The following is a 21,794-nucleotide window of genomic DNA, read 5'->3' on the forward strand; positions in this document are numbered from 1 at the left end:
ACAGTTAATATTAAATATAACATTTTCTGCTTTCTTTCTGTTCTCTGTAGTTCATATTCTTCCCTATTAAGTAAATAAATACACCTAAGAAAACAACATGTATAACATGTTGTTTTGTATTATTCATGACACACAACATCATTCTCAAGATTATCCACAGCTACTAAAAGCTTACTTATATCCCATTATATTGACTGATTAAAAGTGGACTACAAAACTTCCTCTTAAACTAAGTTAAGTTTTCTGCTTCCACAACATTACAAGCAACCGATTTCAAAGACCAGACATCCTTGTAATAAAATAAAATTGTCTAAGCTGAAGGTTAGTCTTGCCCTACCAAAATTTAAATTTATGGCATGTCGTCCTACCATTCTCAGCATTAAGTATGCTGAAAGCTGATACATAGTCACTGCCAATACCCTTAACAATTCTAAACACCTCAAGCACATCCCCTCTAGCGTCTATTTACAACAGAAAATGATTTCAGAGATCATAGCTTCTCTTTGTATTACAATCCCTCTATTCCAGTAACAATTATAATAACCATCTTCTGAACCTTTTCCAACAATTCAATGTCCTTCCTGATATAAGGGGTCCAACACTGATCACAATAGTGCAAATATGGTCTATCCATTGATCTATACAACGAAATTAAAACCTATTTACACTTGCATTCAATATTTCTGTAAATACAACCTAAAATCCTATTTGCGCTACCACTAGCAACGGCATACTGCTTGGATAGCTTAAGAAACTGATTAACCAACACACCAAGATCCTTTCTTTCACAACACTGGTAGGGTTATTACAATCCCAATTATTTTTTTCTCCACGTGCATTATTTTGCATTTATTATAATTAAAACCGGTAACGCAACTCATTAACTTATCTAAATCCTTTTGGAAAGCAGCAGCATCTTCCTCACAACCAGAAAAACTCAATTCCTCGGTATCATCGGTAAATCTAAGCAATTTATTGATCATCCCTTCATCTGTCATTGATGTAAATCAAAAAGAGGAAAGTTCCTAAAACTCAGCCCTGTGGTACCCCACTTGTGACATTAATCCAGTTTGACAAAACCCCATTTATGACAACCTTCTGCTTTCTTCCATCCAGCCACACTTCTATTTAATTAACTAAATTATCCCCATACCTACATAAATAATTTTACAAGCCTTTCATGCCAAATGTCTTCTGAAAATCCAGGTACATAAATATACAACTTTACCCTTATCCACATAAGCAGGAACCTTTTCATATAAAGTCAATAGACTTATAAGGCAAAATTTTCCCTTAATAAAACCATGTTGACTATTCAATAACATTTTGAGTTTTGTTAAACGACTTTCTAAAGCATTTTTATCAGATTTTCCAAAACTTTTCCCACAACTAATTTAGGAATAATCGGCCTGTGATTAAAAGGACAATTTTTACCACCTCCTTTGAAAAGAGGACTGCCATTAGTAAATTTCCTATCCTTTGGGTTCTGCTCACTATTCACAGACTTGTAAAGGTTGTAGCAAGTGGCTCACATACCAAATCCTTAACTGCTTTCAAAACCTTAGGGAAATACTATCCGTTTCAGGAACCCTGCCATTCTTTAAATTTACCATTTTCCTTCTTAACAAGCTCAGTATTAATGTAATCATTTTGTTAAGTCTGGTTCATCGACTATTCAAGATGAAGAATATTGCTTTTATCTTCATTAATAAATCTTGAAGAAAGAAATAATTTAATAACCTAGCGATCTCATATCATCAGATAAGAGCCTTTCTTTATCATCTCTAAAAGGTCCTACCTCACCTTAACATTTTGTTTACATTTAATGTATTTTTTAAATTTAAATCGTTTCTGTTAATTCTTACAATTCTAACCAACCATTATAATTTCCTTATTCCTGTTTCACTCGTTTCAATCTTTTAAATCTCCTTTCATGCAAGTAAATTCAATTTCTTTGATTTTATTCCTTATACCCTTTGTGAGCCATCCTGGGTTTTTACTTCCAACCACATTTTCATTTTATAAAGAATATATTTATCTTGATTGCTTAATTTTTCTTTCCACATTGGATTAGTATCTCCAAATAACTCAGTTGTCCAACTCATAACAATAAACCTTGTCGCATCTCTTCAGTTGCAACAAGTGGTCAAAGAAACTGAGCAGAAAACACTTGAGAAAAATGTTAATATTAACTAAATACTGACAACTGCTTAATGTTCACAGTGTATTTGCAATTTAAAATATTCTTTAAGCCTGCATGACTTGGTTGTAAGGGAGCTCGACTCGCAATTTGCAAGTCGTGAGTTTAAATCCTGTTACCGCATATACCTACCATTTCAGTCATGAGGGTATTATAATGTGATGGGCAATCTTATTTTTTCATAGTTAAAGAGTAGCCCGAGAGTTAGCAGTGGATAGTGTTGACTAGTTGCCTTCCCTCTAGCACACTACTGTGACCCCCTGGAGGGTCGTTTGAAGTTTCTCGGGGGGTCACGAATGGTTAGGGAATTATTGGGAAAATCACAGAGCAGTTTGTAGTTTTTGTGGCAAGTGCCTGTAACTGCCCACCAATGAGAAACACGCTGAAGTGCGGCAGTTGAACCGCGTCGAAATGCTTGTTGCGCAACCACCTGTCTAATTTTGAGTAAAAATTTTCATATATTACAACGTTTTGAATTGCCTAAATTTTTTAACTATATAATATTAATAAATCGAACTAAAAAACTTAAATATCAAAGTTTCCATCGTATTCAGTACATTTTCTCATTATATATATATATATATCAACCCTCACACTGAGTGAATAAGTAGGTTTTGTATGTTCAGTAATTCCATGGATTTTGCATTTGTTTAGAACTTGTAGCATTTCTCAAGGTCATTTATTTGTAACATTTTCAATAAATTAGGATCTTTATATAGTTTTGTTTTATTCTAACTTTACGCAAAGTTCACCATTACAAAAATTACTATAGGGGTCGCGGTAATACCCTGGAGAGTCTCAGGGGGTAAGACGATGAAAAAGGTTAAGAACCACTGCTCTAGCATATCACTTCTAATTTCGAAACAGCTGACTGATGCAGATAACCCTCGAGCAGCTTTGGAAGAAATTCAGAGCGAACAATGTTATTTAAATAATTATAATTAAGTAATTTTCAGTTATTTTTTTAACTGTGAAATCATATAAAGTACAAACACCAACTGTTACAGCTGAATCTCATTCTATAGCCATTACTTAATCCACTTCATAAAATAAAAATTGCATTAAAGCATAACAAAGAAACATTTTAGTTTTTCTGTAAACATTATTAAATACAAAATATTTTCCTTATGATTTAGAAATATTATTCACGAATTTCCTTTCTATCTCTTACAGAGTATAATTCTTATTTCGTAGCTCAGGTTATTACCTGTGCTTGTTTCTACAATGGTAACATACTGGAAGCCAGTCTCCTCGTGTTAATGGGCAACGCCTATACAATCGGATTACTTTATCACATTATTTAGTTAATTATCACTGGTGTGCTTTCTTTTCACTGCAGATAAAGTTCACTTATAGAGGCCAGATCCAGGTGGCCTTCACTTTGCCATAAACATTAAAGATGGATTTTGAGCTTATTTGTAACCTACTTTGATGGAAATATGTTTTTTTAATCTTCCTAACCGAATAATAATAAATTACGATATTGCACATGCAATACAACGGGCAATAATGACAATAAATGCGAGCATTGTTTACTTATTTCTTTTAAAATTGACAAGTCAGGCTTCTCCTGCTTCTTCTGACGAGGTTATAACGTGGAACCAAAGAGAGACCACTTGGATAAGTTGTGTCTTTTCTTGTTGTTTCAAGACTAAAACATGAGAGATTCAGAAATACCCGGGACACTTGAAACTGTTTTAGGCATTATTAGAATAAATTATGAATATTTCTTTTCTTTCCCTTTTATTAGTTATATACTCTTCAAAACAAGAAACGCAAAAGGGATATTTTTTTATTTTAAAGAGAAATATATGTAATAACGTTACAAGCTCAAAGTATGTGATGTTACACGTGTTAAGGCACTGATTGTCAGACCAAAATGACAATAAAAGTGGTGCACTTTGAAAACGGAGGAAAACATCGGATTTTTCGCCAAAACGCATTCGTGTACAATACATTTGTTTGAGAGATCTGCATGTTCTGCACGTGCAACATGTGCAAAATCCCTATAAAAGTGACGGGTTCTCGGTTTCCATAGCTCAGTGTTAAGCCACCGACACGCAATACAGTTACGCCAAGACTGACAGAAGCACAATGCAACAACGCCATTGGTCGATTGGAAGCAGGCGAATCTCGATCAGATGCTGCCAGAGCTGTTAATGTCCACCCAAGCACCATCACAAGGCTATGGAATCGTCACCAACAACATGGATCAACTCGTGACCGTCCACGATCTGGCAGACCTCTTGTGACCACGCTTGCACAAGATCGCTACATCTGGTTACGTTACCTTCGGGATAGGACCACCATTGCGACGTCTACTGCCTCAACCATACCAGGGCTGCGTAGGATTTTCGATCAGACCGTACGCAACCGTCTACAAGATTCTTAGGCCCCATGTGCAACCAATCATGGTGAACGTCAACGACGTTTTTCAGACAGCCCGACTCACCACTGTCTTCTTGAGACAACACAACATCAACGTTCTTCCCTGGCCCTCCAGATCACCAGATTTAAACCCCATCGAACATCTTTGGGACGAGTTGGACCGACGTCTGCGACTGCGACAACCTCAACCGCAGACTCTACCTCAGCTTGCAGCAGCTTTGCAGGCTGAGTGGACAGCTATCCACAGGATGTGATTCGTCATCTCATCGCTTCCATGGGCAGAAGATGCCAAGCAGTTACTGATGCTCACTGGGGACATACTCGTTATTGACGTTGAGTGACGTTAAACTTCAACTAGTGAGCGTGGACTTCGCCTTTGCAGACTTTGGATGTTGAGCAGTGAATGTGCAAAGTTTCACACATGTCATACAGAACTACCCGGAATAAACTTGTTAACAATTTGTCTGAAATTTTGCCTTTTGCGTTTCTTTTTTTGAAGAGTTTATTTGTGCGCACCAGCGATACCAAGCGTGGGGTGCATGTACACCCGATTCAATTTTATTACTCCTCAGGATCTCTATCAACCTATCCTCAAATTAACATTCCTTTAGGTAGGATTAGAGTAAAGTAATCCATAAGACGTTTGGCATGGTCAAATACCCCAATGGAAAGAGTTTGACTTCCCAAGTCCAAAACTGTAATTAGATCTGAAATCAGTCAAAAGCTGATGGAGCTGTGAGTTGAAAGTTTTTACTTGTATAAAAGAGATTTATAACAATTCTATGAATATGCCACAGCTAAAAACATAGCATTATACACCAATAACACCAAAGCATCCACAATTGACATGACTCGCGATTAGTCTCACTTTAAAGTAACGGGTGCTATATCCCTCGTGCATCACTTGATTTATCAGAAGGAATACCACTTTCTTTGTAATATGTGTTGTGTTACAAGAGTATTTTCTATAAGAAACACACCTGAAATTATTGTTGACTGAAGTAGTTCTCTTACTAACTATGGAGAGAGAAACAAAGTGACTCCCTTGACCGAAATTCTGCATTAAAATATTACTCAATATATATAGAAATTTTAAAACATTTTATATACGAACTGAGGGAAAGGAGGAGGTATGAAAAGTATGGTATGTTACATACCACAGAAATACAAACTGGTTTAATTAAGGTGACCGTCTTAATTCCAATATGTGGAACCAATAACTTATTATATAGCTAAAACCCGTCATGCATCTTAAATTTAAAAGACTTTCTAGACCACATGCTGTGTGAAACCTGCACGTATACACAAAAAATAATAAATACTGTAATAATACAAGAGGAAAATACATACTGTATTTAAATACACACTTGTTGTTTTCTTTAATTTGGGCTTATACTCAAGCTGATAATTAATATTCATTTTAGAACGACTATATTTAAAAATATCACTGGTCAAGAACGATGTTAACTATTTCTCCGTCCGGCATGGCCAAGCGTGTGACTTGTAATCCGAAGGTCGCGGGTTCAAATCCGGTCGCACCAAACATGCCGGCCCTTTAAGGCGTAGGGGCGTTATAATGTGACGGTGAATCCCACTATTCGTTGGTAAAAGAGTAGCCCAAGAGTTGGCGGTGTGTGGTGATGATTAGCTACCTTCTTCTAGTCTTACACTGCTAAATTAGGGACGGCTAGCGCAGATAGCCCTCGAGTAGCTTTGCGTGAAATTAAAAAAACAAACAAACAAACAATTTCTCATCTTTAAAACATGCTATAAAGTTGCTACAACTCTTGAAGAGTGAAAAATACAACACAAACACTCTTCAGTAAAATAGCATGTTACATAATTAAAAATCCATTTTCTAGTTTAAATATATAAAATAACATATTCTTAAAGTACAAAGCGAAAGCAAGAAAAAGAGCCCTTATAGCATCATTAGTCATATTAAAATGTAAAAGCTCATAGTCGAGAAAATACAATTCATAATTATACTTACAAAAATATTATTTAGCACATATATAGTAAATCCAATACATAAATATGCCCTTGAACACAAAATACATCAGACGAAAAAACCATCGATGCTTTAACACTGATGCAAACACACATAAGATTTTTAATAATATCTAATAAGTTAAACGAAAGAAAGAAAACATTTTAACAATAAAATGTAACACATAATCATTAACACTGTCTTCAAGAGTAAAATGTATATTCTGATACTAAACAAAAGAATGCTTTACAAGAAAAAGAAGACTATTTCCTAAACATAGAAACACAAAAAAATAATTCTTAGTCTCATGTATTAAATGATAAAAATTATTTATTAACTTCAAGGTAAATCATGAAATAAAAAATGGAAAATAAAATAGAAATAAAAGCAAGATGCAGAGATATAAACAATATGTACAAACATTAACAAATCAAATGGTAAGGAAGAGATACAACTCTTATTTCAGCCCTGATAGCAGATCCTCTAAAGGAGATATAGATTTTCAGTCAGTTACTGCTATGTTCCAAATGATGGCTTTGACCTGGGTGAAGGCCACCTGGTTTAGGTCAGTACTGTCAATATTTGGAAGTTCTTTTCATCTAACTGAGAAAATGTTGTTGATTTCTGTCACAGATGATATTCTTCTCAGTTATGTATATTTGATACTCATTTCTTAGCAAGGCTTTGGACTATGATGATGGCCTATGTGCGGGTTTTACAAGCTGCAATTACATAACTTTCAGGATGATTTTGATAGAAGCTATTCCACTCGGTTGGAGGGATCTGGCAATCTCAACAAAATCTACAGTAGACAGTTGAGATGGATGGACTCATAGTGGCCTGAAAATTCCTCATTGTTGCTGCTGATGGTAGTAAGATAGGGGAAATACTTCCTTATTTTGTAATGATAGTGTTTTGTACTGCCAGATTCACTATTAGTGGTAGTGGTGGTGCCTCTTTTCCTGTTGATTGACTACTTATCTAAGAAATCTTAATCCATCAAAGGTCTTCCTTGGCTTGGGAATGTAGTAGTCCTGGCAGAGTTAAGCATATATTCAGTGTCTAACTTTTGCCTATTTCACCTTATTGACAACTGATATAGTCATATATGGTGATCGAAGCAGAGAAAATGAGGGATCAATTTGACTATCACTTATGGTGTAATTTGTTGCGTGATTTGAGAGATTATCATTGGCACTCTGATGAGTTCACAGAGTCTGTAGACAAATGCACTGTCGACTGGGACTCACTGATCTTTGGAGATCTCAAACTCAGCTTAACAACTAACTGACTCTGAAAGACCCAATGTTTACCTATGAACTCAAATAGTGACACATCATCATCCATAGGTCGGAAATTCAGGCCAGTTTCAAGTATTTTTGGGTAAGTAGGAAGGTTCAAGTCCTTATCAAACTGGAAGATCTTAGCGTAGTGAAACTTTTCCAAACTTCTGCCTTACATGGCAGTATAACAATTTTCAAGTATTTTTGGGTAAGTAGGAAGGTTCAAGTCCTTATCAAACTGGAAGACCTTAGCATAGTGAGACTTTTCCAAACTTCTGCCTTACATGGCAGTATAACAATTTTCAAGTATTTTTGGGTAAGTAGGAAGGTTCAAGTCCTTATCAAACTGGAAGACCTTAGCATAGTGAGACTTTTCAAAACTTCTGCCCTACATGGCAGTATAACAATTTTTTTCACCCAGTTAGCATACTTACATCCTGCATTTTCCTTCACTGTAATCTGTACCTTGTACTTAAATAATTTTAAATAAATATTTAGGGAACTATATAACTATATGCTTTTCTTAATTTTTAAAATATCTGTATGACTGAAATTAGTTCATCACAACAAAATGAAACACTGGATATACCAAGTTTATATATGTTAAGAGATTTAAGCTATTGTTTGATAATTCCTTACACTACTATAATTTCATGAATTAAATAACACAGATAAACCATTCTCTCTCCAATATCGAGTAAGTCTCTCCATTACTCTTCTCTCACAAGAAAAATTCAATTTCTGCTAAATATCTTTTTTCAGAAATTAAAATATTCTCTCACTGGTATTAATGAAAATATTAGTTAGTTATCACCATTAGATTCCATCAAGTATTGATCGCTTGCGGATTTTTCAACAAGTATTTAAGTGAGTAGGTTGTTAGCCCACTACACCGAGCCGTCCCTAATTTAGCAGTGTAAGACTAGAGGGAAGGCAGCTAGTCATCACCACCCACCGCCAACTCTTGGGCTACTCAATGAAAATATTATCTGTAACATATCTTGAAACAATACCTAGCAAATCAATAATCACAGTTAACCTCAGACCACAAAGTTTAAGTATTCAGATCTATTTCTTTATTTCATTTCACACGTTGGTTAATAATCATATTTTTATATACATGATTCACTCATGTATCCAATAATCATGAAAGAATTTGTATTATTTTAGAAGTATCGGACCACAAACGTATTTAATTAGACATATATATTTATTATCACTGTACATCATCATACACAATTATAGCTTGCAAAAGATTGGCTCCCTCAACTATCTTTTTAACTGCCTCAAATTACTTTTTAAGCTACTGCTGGTAGCTTTTAGTAAAGTGTTGCCACATTTTAGCCATAAACCTTTCCATTTTCCTTTTCAGGTATCCAGAAATGAACAGCCATTGATTGCTGTCAATTAAATTACGGCTTTTCAGCTAAATTTCTCAGGATTAAATTGTTCATCTTGTCACTATAGTATATATATCAAATTTCGCTCAGCAAAATACAATACCCTCATTGTATGTAGAAAAGTTATACACCTCTTTGGTGTGCTCACAATAGATTTCTAGTAAAGACTATGTGATATTCTCCAGCAGGTGAATGATTCTTGTGGGATTTCTCTGATGTTTTACTCCAAGAACTAACTTAGTCAGAAGGTAAGTGTTTCAAACTCTTATCTCCTGAGATTTCGAACTCATGCCTATAATTTTCAGCTGTCAATGTAATAGGTACTGTATCAACTGGCACAAGTTAGGTTAAACTGTGTTAATAAAACAGATATCATCTCATACGTTAGAAATACCTATTGCAGTGACACTCTGCTAAATAACTCAACAATTAGGGGATGAAAGACCTTTTGGTCTTATTAGTTTTGCAATCAACGGGTTTTCCTAGGTTCAGATATTTGTGTGCTAGTTATACAATGTAGTGCATACACTTTACCTTATAATACTGCTCCAGAGCTCAGAAAGGAAGGATCACAGCGCCATGTCATTTGAATTTGCTGATGACTAGCTATTATCTCCAGTTTTAAAAACAGTGATATAGTATAAATAACATAGACTAGAACTAGAAACTCTAGTTTCGTGGTTATCACGTGAAAACAAAAACGTAGTATATTCATTGTAAGGCAAGCATCACTTGATAGCTTGGAGAGCAAGGATCACCATTTCCTTTAAGTAATGAGGTGTTCAATCTAATGATTATCCTATCACCATCTCTGGGTTTAATCCCAGCCATATTGATTAGAAGTTAGATCACTTGAATAAGTTGTGTCTTTTTCTGTATGATTCTTGTTATTCCAGACTAAAACAAGATGAAATCGGCGAATATCAGTTGATCAACTATTTTCAGAATACAAAACCTCAGCTCAATAACCAAATGAAATATAAGTTGTCCTATAACTATCATGCACCCATAGACTGTTGTAATTCATATGTTAATAGGCAAACATTTGAGGTCACAAGACGTGGTCATATCCAACTACAGCCAAGGGGATTTCATGCTGTTGACGCACATCAAAGCCTCATCCAGTCTCCCCTTTGGTTCAATTGTTCTTTCACTACTCTATCATAGCGCTTTTTTATCACAGGGTAGCCTTTCTTAGCTGTTGATGCACAAATTCAAGAAAACCAACTAACGTAGATCTTCACCATTCCACATATTCATGAAGAAACTATGGGGAGTTGCGTGCAATTTAGGTGGTAAACTATGTATTATTTCTATTAGGAGCAAAGCTTCTTGATCAAATATTAACATGTTCAGCAAATGTCTAGTTGATCTCTATTTTATTTCACAGTGTGCTATAATGGCATAGTGTAAGTGTTCAATCCTATCTTTATCACCCTTTCTACTAAATCACCAAGCTGTATGTCATAAAGTGAAGTATGCATTCTCATAAAACTTAACAAGTCATAAAACGTAGAGAACAACTGGATGTTAAAGCAATCTTCCTGATCAGTTCCAGGTGCTTTGAACTGAGCTATCCTGTGCTCTGCTAGTTCATCAACAACAAATTCGGCAAACGTATTTACCAATGGATAAGCCATGGTCTACTCAGTGATTACAAGTATAAACAGGTGAGTGTTTTTAATTTTTGGTAGTGGTATATTTTCTGTGGAGAACCACCAGTTCAATGTTTTAGTTTAACTTGTTTAGTTTTACTGTTTATTTGGGTGGAACATTGTTTTTTTCACATCAGCCCTGAACGCCTAGACTTAAACGCAGCCAAAGAAACAATTTTAAACATTACAACAAGTGTATGTAACAGTTTGGTGCTCTATAATATTTGTGTTATGCAATGTTTGGATAACATTTTGCTTCAAAGTTGTGAGAACTATTAGCCCTAACATGCGCTGAGGATTACTGCTCAATGGATGACTACAACAGTACAGTGCACCTCCTTCATTTATAATTCATTGTTCAGTTTGTTTATCCTATCATATTTTCGTCGTTTTGGGATTTATAAGTTCTTCAACCATTTCAGAATGCATAGTCCACTTAATCAGAGAACGTTTTACTATTCAAGTAGTGCCAAAGGTTTCTTATAAAAATGACTACTCAAGTAGTTCTTTCTTTGCTAAATACTATCTCAATTCAGGAGCTATAGCAGACTTATTAATATATATTTATTTTAATATTGGTATTTGTTCTTTAACTAAGTAGATATTTTAAAACGCATGTAACTTATATTGTTAAATGTATATTCCGAGATTCCCGACTATTCTCTAAATTTATAGAATATTCTCCAGCGTAAGAATCAACAATATATATTTTACATTGTTGCCAACTGAAGTTTTGAGAACATCGCCTTAAGTTTATAACACGACAGCGCCAAGAAAAAGTTTTCAGAATATTGTTGGTTTACTACAGTCAGCAAAGGTGTGTACAAAGAAAACTGTACTTCCTTAGTATATGTTAAAAAAATTAATTTTTAACTATCAGCTAAATATGACGTTATGAGTTTGCAGATGATTCATACGAAAGCACTCTGCTTTATCGTTCATAAATAGTAATCACCTTGTACGGTCGAAAGTACTGTTAGGAAGAATCTGGACAACAACTTGCAAAATGTTTACTTTTTGAGTTGATTTTAGTTTTTTTCTAAAATAAAAAGCTTCGTTTCTAACTAAAAGCACTTTTGTTACATAATATATTCTTTAAACTATAGTATGTTTCTTACATGAATAAGTTTCTGAATGAAAAATTTCAAATTCATACTTGTTTTCTTTTAAAAACGTATCTTGAATGTTATGTTGGTCTTTTCTATTACCAGTTCATTTTATTTCAAAATACACGCAAAATTGGAACTTATTGACAATTTATAGTCCATATATTAAATTATCTTCATCACTAAAAACTTTAAGCGAAATAAATAACATATAAATAAGATAACGTTTCGTAATTACTATTTTATAAATCAAAATGTACAATGAACAAATCAAATATAATAAGAAAAATACTTTATAGTTAATTCTCTTGCTGTATTTGGAAACTTTTTTTTAACGACCTACATCTCCCACTCGTGGGTGTTTACCTTTTTGTTTTCAGGTGATGTGCAGGTGCTTCAGGCATTGTATTATATGATACTGTTATTTTTTTCTATGTATAATTTTTTGTGAAGTATCACCTTACAGGTTTGAATATGATTTCAACAGATGAGAGGAAAACGTAATTGTATTATTGAATTTTTTTAGTGAATAAGTTTTGTGTTCAGAAATGATAGACCGATGCCAGCACTAAAACTGACTGGAAGAACAAAGCGGTGCGTTTGAAAATTCAATGTACACCAATGTCTCTTACAGAAGCTTTTGTGTTGGCCGTGGTTACTATTTAACAGTGAATATGGAACATGGAACTCAAGCGGATTTGATGATTTAAATAACACGCATGAGGCAATTAAATACAGGAAAATTTCTCTAGTCATATAGTTTGAACTCCAGGCCTAGCTAGATTATGAAAATCCGGATTGAATTCCAACTAAATAGGCAACATAAAACAAATGTGTAAATGCACAAAGAAAAGGTTTGCTTGATTGTTTTTGAATTTCGCGCAAAGCTACACGAGGGCTATCAGCGTTATCCGTCCCTAATTTAGCAGTGTAAGACTAGAGGGGAGGCAGCTAGTCATCACCACCCACCGCCAACTCTCGGGCTACTGTTTTACCAACGAAAAGTGGAATTGACCGTAACATTATAACGCTCCCACGGCTGAAAGGGCGAACATGTTTGGTGTTACAGGGATTCGAACTCGCGACCCTTGGATTACAAGTCGAGTGCCTTAACTACTTGGCCATGGTGGGCCAAATGCGATATTCGACGAAGATAGGATCGAATCCCAATAATAAGGTGAAGAGGAATAAACATTTTTAAAAGATTAATAGAAGTAGTATAAAGGAGGATGGAATTAACATATAAATAAAGTAAGTAGTCAAATATGTCTTGTTTTTAGCTTTAATTGGAAGTACTTAATCTTACATATGATTAATGACTGCATGTAATGAATTTTATCTTTATTGGCCATCCTATACGTATTTTTTTAATTTTATAATCTACCTTTTATGCTTTTGCTTCCCCAGCAGGATATATCACTGCGCGTCCCTATACTATAATCCTTGGAAGCTATAACTGTGATTAACGTTTATTAATCGGGAAACTATAGATATGTGACCAGGAATGTTAATAGATTTCGAACATTACAAACTGTTTAACTTTATTGAATTAATTTAGGATGTTAGTATATTTTAACTAAAACATTAAATATCTTCGTTGGAGAAAAGTCAGCTTGTAAGCAGCGTGAGGCCAGCAAAAACTAAAGAGCTAGGTAGCTTAGGGAAGTGTAACAATATCAACTCATAATGGATTCGCTCATCGTGAACCGTCAATGAAATATTCAATTCCAGACCACATAGAAGACTCGGTATTGTTTGTAAGTTTGTACAATTTCTATATATAAATCGTTATTTGTAATAACCGTTATTATAAATTGACTTGTTGTTTATATATTAAAATATATTCGTGTCAAGAAAGAAAACTGTGTGCATAAATCTTGTTGACAGATATCATAAATTCAATTAACTTTTAAATTAAAATTAAAATGTCCGGGTATTTGAAATTAAAGCAGGTAACATAATACATCAGAGACTCGTCTTGGATAAATTATAGTACTTAACAAAGCATACAATTGTATTATGCAATTATACATTTTACTACATTCTGCAATTATACATTTTACTACATTCTGCAATTACAATTATTACTGTTGTCAGTGATTCAAAATGCTCTCTTGAAGCTTGTACTAAAGCAAATTTTAACACCATCTCAAACATGTTACTACCTTAGTAAGAGTCAATAATGGTGAGGTCACATTGGAATAATTGGTCACGAAATATTAGTAATATGGCACAAGACCAAGGAAACTGTTGACTTATTTTTTAGATGCATACTGAGGCCAATCTTTACAATACTGCTACTTTAGTAAGATCTGTGGAGATATTTTCTCATAGATTAGACACTCTTTTAATTACAGTCGTTTTAGTGTTAGCTTTATTAGTGGAGAAAGTGGAGAACACATTACACTGGCTGAATGACTTAATGCGAAACTCATAAAAGCCATCTCTCATAGTAAAACCAATATAGTCTGGCCAGGCTCTCATTATCCGATATGACTTGTCAGGATCCAGATATCAGGACTAGCAAATTGAGCTAATAGAACCTTTTCATTGTCTTCAGGCCCCCCGCTGGTACAGCGGTGTCTCTGGATTTACAACGCTAAAATCAGGGGTTCGATTCCCCTCGGTGGGCTCGGCATATAGCCTAATGTGGCTTTGCTATAAGAAAACACACTCAATACACATTGTCTTCAGATATTCGCCTGTTCACAACAAAAAAGACATTAAAGAGAGCTATATATTCATCTGTTTGAAAAGCGATGCACAATCTGGGTGTACCTATCAATCACTACTAGAGATGACCAAGCTTTTTACTTCAGTGCTGGCTATATGACTAGTACTCTAGAGAAGCCTATGAAGTTATTGGTTGATTGTGCGTGCATCATACATATCTATGTAGTGTTATGTCGGTGTAGTTCGACCCAGTTGATTATCTTGTTTGATATTTACATTAGTATATGCTGCCTGAAATTCACTGAGGTATAGCTGTTGCTATCATTATGCTTAGTTTTCTATATAGTTATCAAATGACGATCTAAGATGTGTTAGTATTATGTACTTAGTTTTGAAGAAGGAATAACTGCCGGCTTTAATATTATCCCATTATAACTAATGGTTACTTTTACTTTATTTACTACACCAATAACCATTCCATCATTCAGCTGGATAACCACTTGTCTATTATTGCCGGTGAGTAACCTCTAGGATTTTATCATTTCTTGAGACAAATAACTGCCTAACTGCTTGTTTTTGGTTAGAAAAATGCTTATTTCATATTAGGCTCGATATCACATTGCATTACTCTGATAAGTAATTTGACAGATATTTTCAGGCATATACATCATAGGAGACTCAGGATAGTCTAGCTTCTTCTCTGGATACGAGTGTTATTTCCTTGCAACGCCAGAGTGTATGGTTGGTTGGATAACTCTTCACTGGGCTCCATCCTAGCACCATATCAGAGTAAGATAAATCACTGCAACTGCTTATGACAGCTCAAACTTACTACTTTCTCGATAAGGTTGATAAGGCCTCTCACACATAGGTAATGCCATATTATTTTAGTGGGTAGCAATTCTACAAATTTATGAATGAAAATATCAACCTAATCTGCTGTGACTATTGCAGGGTAATATTTACCAATATAATAGTAAATATGCCATAGTGGTACCACAGTGTATCTGTTGTAATAAGCCATTAACTTATATAAAAATGCAGTTAACTGGCTGTATAAATTATGAATTTATAACACCGGTGATAGCACTCAGTTTTTACGAGCAGAAACTTTTTGTATGATTTTAAATGCTAATATACGTATAGTGTTCATTACATATATTTATTTCATAATTAAAACTGAGAATAGATAGTATTCATAAATGAAAACAAAATAATTTCAATGTTATAATGTTAGATTTAACAATCTCTGCAAGCATGTCTGTCTACATAAAATGACAAACTCCTAGAAATCATGAAGGCTCGTTAAGTATTGCACAGCATGTTTGAACAAAATGTATCACAAAGTAATAAAAATTAATGAAACTAAGAAAAAGTAACAAATTAAGAATTCGAGAGAATTTGTTGGCTGTTAAGCTAACACCTATTTCAAATCAGAATAATTTGTTGGCTGTTAAGCTAACACCTATTTCAAATCAGAATAATTTGTTGGCTGTTAAGCTAACACCTATTTCAAATCAGAATAATTTGTTGACTGTTAAGCTAACACCTATTTCAAATCAGAATAATTTGTTGACTGTTAAGCTAACACCTATTTCAAATCAGAATAATTTGATGTTTTGTGATATTCAGGCACGTTGATATCCAAAAAGGTGGGTTACAAATAACCACAATGTGCAACAGATTAATTTAAGGAAATCACTTATCAAGAGAATGAAATGAGCTCAGACAGCAAAGGAAAAGACTTAAACGTAACTGGACAAATGGGAAACAAATTTTTAGTTTCATTAGGGAAGATGTTGGGTATTTTATTAAACTGGCCAGCTTCTAAGATCGAAAATTCTATCGCAGCTGGAATCGAACAGAGAGAGAAGTCTACACCTAACAGAAAACTATATTAAGAATCATGGCATGTCTACATATGCAAGTGAAAACGAAGGTTCATAGTGTAATATCGAACATTCTTAAATTACCTATGTCAATTATAAATCCTTTTACACACAGCCTATCAATAAATAAGTAGCAGTTCTCTCGGGATACGTATAAAATATTATTATGATGTAACATTCAAACAGCCATGTCAAGAAAGAAAAGAAATCTGAAATACATTGTATTTTCACGTGGTCTCATGGCTTGATGATCAAATATAACAAGAAATCGCCACTTCACTTGCAATAATGCTGTTCAAAGTGAATAGGTTAATAATGCAGTTCTAATTACATTAGAAAATACAATTTCTACGAATTCATGTGTCCTAAAAATAAATGGACTATTCCTGTTGTGAGAAGAAGTGTAGGAAGTAACCCACTGCAAAGAGTCACTGTTGTTTTATGAGACGTGTATATATGCTTCTTAGCCATCAGAAGTTATCTTCATAGCATGAGCTACTATGATAATATAGACAGTTGGGAACTACTCTTCATTCCAGACAATAACACACATCAACAGCAGGTTCACCACACTCTCTTTCATTTGGAACGCTTTAATATTTTACAATAAGCTAGCATTTGCACTATTCTTGGAAATTATAGACATTTGTGTTGGGAAAAATCTTTCTGGAAACCTTCTGTAAGCCACGACAAAATGTCATTTCTGTTGTGATTTGGAGTACTATCTGGAAAACTGTATGACCATAATTGCTGGTATTAAAGGAAAGTCATGGTTGCATGATACATTGTAATTTACAGTAAGTAAAAGTATTTTATCTGACGATTCCAATTATCAGATTATCAAACAACACACAGTTTTCAGGAAAGATAGTGTTCCTTCTCATTCTAAATGATTGATTGAATGTCATTAATTTCCATTTAACCCTAACCAAGCCAGCTGCTGAATACGAGCCTTCTCGTGCATATCTTGTGAATTCTTTATCACTTCCTCCAAATTGCAAAAGTGTTTCCCAAACAAGCAACTTCTAGAGATACCTTCAAGGAAATTTTCCATGAAGTAATCTTATACTTTTTGTTTCATGTTTCTTTATTTAAAAAAAACAATATTCTTTCTGAAGTGGATGTCTATTTATTTATTTGTTACACTGTAAACATTTTCAAGAAAGTAAATTAGGCCTCAGTTAACTTGCACAGGTATTCGTACTACTTCTCAATTTCACTGCAGCCCATGTCCCAGTGGGAGAAGGAGTAATAATACAGAAACAGAATGACCGGTGTGGAATGAAAGTGAGGATTAGTACATCTTTAGACCTTTTACTTCTTGTTCTGGACATTCAAAGCAGACTGGCCAATTGTTCTTCATTATCCATCTCCATTCCTTTTCGGCCCGGATGGCCAAGCGTGTTAAGGCGTGCGACTCGTAATCTGAGGGTCGCGGGTTCGCATCCCCGTCACGCCAAACATGCTCGCCCTTTCAGCCGTTATAATGTGACGGTCAATCCCACTATTCTTTGGTAAAAGAGTAGCCCAAGAGTTGGCGGTGGGTGGTGATGACTAGCTGCCTTCCCTCTAGTCTTACGCTGCTAAATTAGGGACGGCTAGCACAGATAACCCTCGAGTAGCTTTGTGCGAAATTAAAAAAAAAAACATTCCTTTTCTCCTTATTCTCGTCTGCTCTGGCCGTATTACAGTTCTGTATGTTCCATACGTCATCATAGCAAGGATTCACGCCAGTTGGCAATCAGTTTGAGACGTGCAACATCACAACTATATATTTTAGATCAAGCCTAAGGTTGGTGTTCGGCCTTTTATTTTACGTATTGAATACAGGTTCCTCACTCATCAACTTATTTTACAAGTGACTGCTCCACCAATTTTTAGCCTTTTGGACACTTAGTTTACAGTGTTTGTTTGTTTGTTTTTTTGAATTTCGCGCAAAGCTACACGAGGGCTATCTGTGCTAGCCGTCCCTAATTTTGCAGTGTAAGACTAGAGGGAAGAAGCTAGTCATCACCACCCACCGCCAAATTCTCAGGCTACTCTTTTATTAACGAATAGTGGGACTGCCCATCACATTATAACGCCCACACGGCTGAAAGGGCGAGAATGTTTGGTGTGACAACGATTCAAGCCCGCGATCCCTCAGTTTACAAATGCTCACGTTTTATTTTCGTGATATCGCTACGTTCACCAGCAGTGACATCGTTTTAGGTATGCTTTGTCTCGAGATTTCTTTCTGATGTGTGACAGCATCACTGACAGTAGTGACAGTTTTCTGATTGACAATATTCCTAGATTTTTTATGGCTCACTGGCCTATAAATTACATCTATTTTTAACATTATTTGTCACAAAAATTGAAACTTTTTGGCACGTTATTTTGCATTTTTTTCCTTTTTTGTGTTTTAAATTCTTTTTTTCATAATATTTAACCAAACAAAGAAGCAAATCTTTGCGTCATAAAACCCCTGTCCAGAACCAACAATTTACTTTCTGTTTAAGAAAAACTCAACTAACTAAATGCAGCACCCCTGCGAAAAGTATGCCGAAATTACTTTAATATACATGAATTAGAATGTATTTTTTCTAATTATGACAAGTTAAAATATAGCATTTTTATCGATATTCTCAATACTTTAAACTTGTTCTAATCGTTGAAAGGTGTTATTTTAAAAAACTGATGTAATTCATACAACAATCAAATAGACTGTAAGAAACTTCTCGTGATTAAATAAGTGGCTTGGCTTGGTTAGGTGGTTAGGGCACTCGACTCGTAATCTGAGGGTTGTGGGTTTGAATCTTTGTCACACCACACGTACTTGTCCTTACAGCTGTAAAGGCGTTATAATGTGACGATCAATTCCACTATTCGTTGGTAAAAGAGTAGTCCAAGAGTTGGCGGTGGGTGGTGATGACTAGCTGCCTTACCTCTAGTCTTACACTGCTAAATTAGCATGCTTGGTGTGACGGGGACTAGAGCCCACGGTTTACGACTCGAGTACCTTAACCACCTGGCCATGCCGGGCCTATAAGGATGTGTCTTTTTATTATAGCAAAGCCACATCGGACTATCTGCTAGGTCCGCTGAGGGGAATCGAACCCCCTGATTTTAGCATTGTAAATCCGTAAACTTATCGCTATCCTAACGGGGGACTATCATAAGGAAATAAACACGATATATTCATAGTATTTGCACATCACATATATCTTATATCACCCAAGTTATTTTATATTGACTAAATAAATATTATTTAATGATAAACAATTTACATTAATGCATAGAGTCACAAAACTACGAGTTGTTAAACGTTTTTGTGCTATCATTTTGTAAACTTTTCAAGATTTGAGGAAAGAGTTGTGCTTGGATCATGAAACTGTTAATGATTATTTAATTTATTGAAACAGTTTCTAAAATGTTCATAAAAGGTTTAATTGCACTTTAACTTAGCTTTGTGGTGTGCCTACAATTTTAATCATGCAAGGTTTTTTCGATACTCAAGACAAATTATGTATTTCTTAACGATATACTGGAAATTTTCCAACCTTCAATTTATATTTATACGATATTATAAGTGTTAAATGCATGATTGAATTAGTTTCATAAAAGTATTTTAAACATTTAATATTTAAGAATTTATGAGTTTACAGAATATTTGGACCACAATTTGTGTCTTGAAAATATATACAACTCTTACCGAGAGGAGTATTTCCACTTGTCCCCGACAATCCCAAAAGTGCTTCCAGCACTAAATCCTAGCCAACCCCACCTTTCATAAACAAAACACAAACGAAAATAAATTTTCATAGTTGTTTCAATCAAGTCTAAAAAAAATAACTTCTAAATATTTATTAACTCATTTATTCAAGCTGATTTTTAGGTACTTTGTTTTTAGTAATATAACTTATTACAAAATAAATAACTGACAGAAATAAGTATTGCACCTTAGAAAGCAAAAACCAAAATCACAATCTGTCAGGATAGGCACTTGAGGTAGGAGACTGCAATTAACTGTTCTTGTCAATTTTACAGGAGCAGAGCGCCGAATATACACTTTGCAAAGACGACAATTTTGCTTGGGATCAGCTCTCGATTCCATAGAATTTAACTTTTTAGTGTAGACAATTTTGATATTTGAGTTCATACAGGTTCGTGTTTTTTGGTATTATTGAACTTTAGTAGTGTTCATAATCTACTTTTTTGGTTTATAAAATTAATATTTTCTTGGTCACTTTTATTCTACATATTACTTTTATTGGGTGTTTTACTTCTCCTGCATTTTTGTTGTTGGCATTTTATTTTTCATTAATATTTGTTTTAAAAATAACTTTATTTTCTAATGAAAAAAATAATTATTATAATACCTACCACAGCATAAAAAGCCCTAACATAGCGTTTGTGGGATTACCGAGTGGTAATGGTTCATTTCCTCTATCGTACCTCCCAATACGGGGACCTAAGATAACAGAAGCAACTAGACCACAGCAGCCTCCAACCAAGTGAACAGTGCCTGAACCTCCTATGTCAACAGATCCTAAACTAGCAAGAAATCCATCATTGCGCCACATCCAACCAGCGGGTAAAGCGTACACAATAGTGTTGAGGAAAGTAAAAACACAATAAGCTGTGAATTTGCATCTTTCAGCCATGGAACCAGACACTAAAGTGGTTGAAGTGGTAGCATAGGCAAGCTAAAAGAAAAAATACAAAGTAAATAACACTACATAAAGTTAAAAAAATATATATTTTTGGTTATTTAGCCTACATGCTGTAATGTTGCCATCACATGATGGTGATATATAAGAGAGTTCACTTTTAGAGTTATCATTTAGCTTATTTAGTGATTTAATATTCAACGATTATTTAGTTTTCATAACAAGAGTTTAAAAAGTTAATTATTTTAAAACCGATGCTTATGACATGTTTCTTCATATAACTGTACGTGTCGTAAGTTGTGTTTGTAGTTCAACTGTTATGCGTGACCTTTGTAATATTGTTGACGTCGTATTAGTCGAAGTCTCTGAGGCTTTCTCGTTATGTTTAATCTTGTTGTTACTAAAAGAGTAGATATTTCTAGATTATTTTGTAGGGTGTTACCAATACATGCAGATACTTAGAAGAAGTAAGTTAGCGAAAAAGTTAAATTGCGTGATTGTCAGTTTAGACATAACGGACGATTCATAAATTTTGCAGTTTGTAAAGTAATAACAGAA

At 34.5% G+C, this 21,794-nt stretch overlaps 1 protein-coding gene across 1 annotated transcript in view; it reads right to left on the minus strand.

Annotated features, from left to right (window-relative positions):
- LOC143240019 (putative ammonium transporter 3) overlaps positions 1 to 21,794 on the minus strand; it is a 73,496-nt gene that overhangs the window by 23,370 nt on the left and 28,332 nt on the right. The window contains exons 4-5 of the mRNA XM_076481777.1: positions 20,950 to 21,272; positions 20,279 to 20,350 (exon numbers count right to left, since the gene is read on the minus strand). Coding sequence (XP_076337892.1) covers positions 20,279 to 20,350; positions 20,950 to 21,272 — 395 coding nt within the window. The remainder of the gene's footprint in view (positions 1 to 20,278; positions 20,351 to 20,949; positions 21,273 to 21,794) is intronic.

The sequence above is a fragment of the Tachypleus tridentatus genome, chromosome 2, assembly GCF_004210375.1.
Source record: "Tachypleus tridentatus isolate NWPU-2018 chromosome 2, ASM421037v1, whole genome shotgun sequence".
In the NCBI taxonomy this organism is placed as follows: Eukaryota; Metazoa; Arthropoda; class Merostomata; order Xiphosura; family Limulidae; genus Tachypleus; species Tachypleus tridentatus.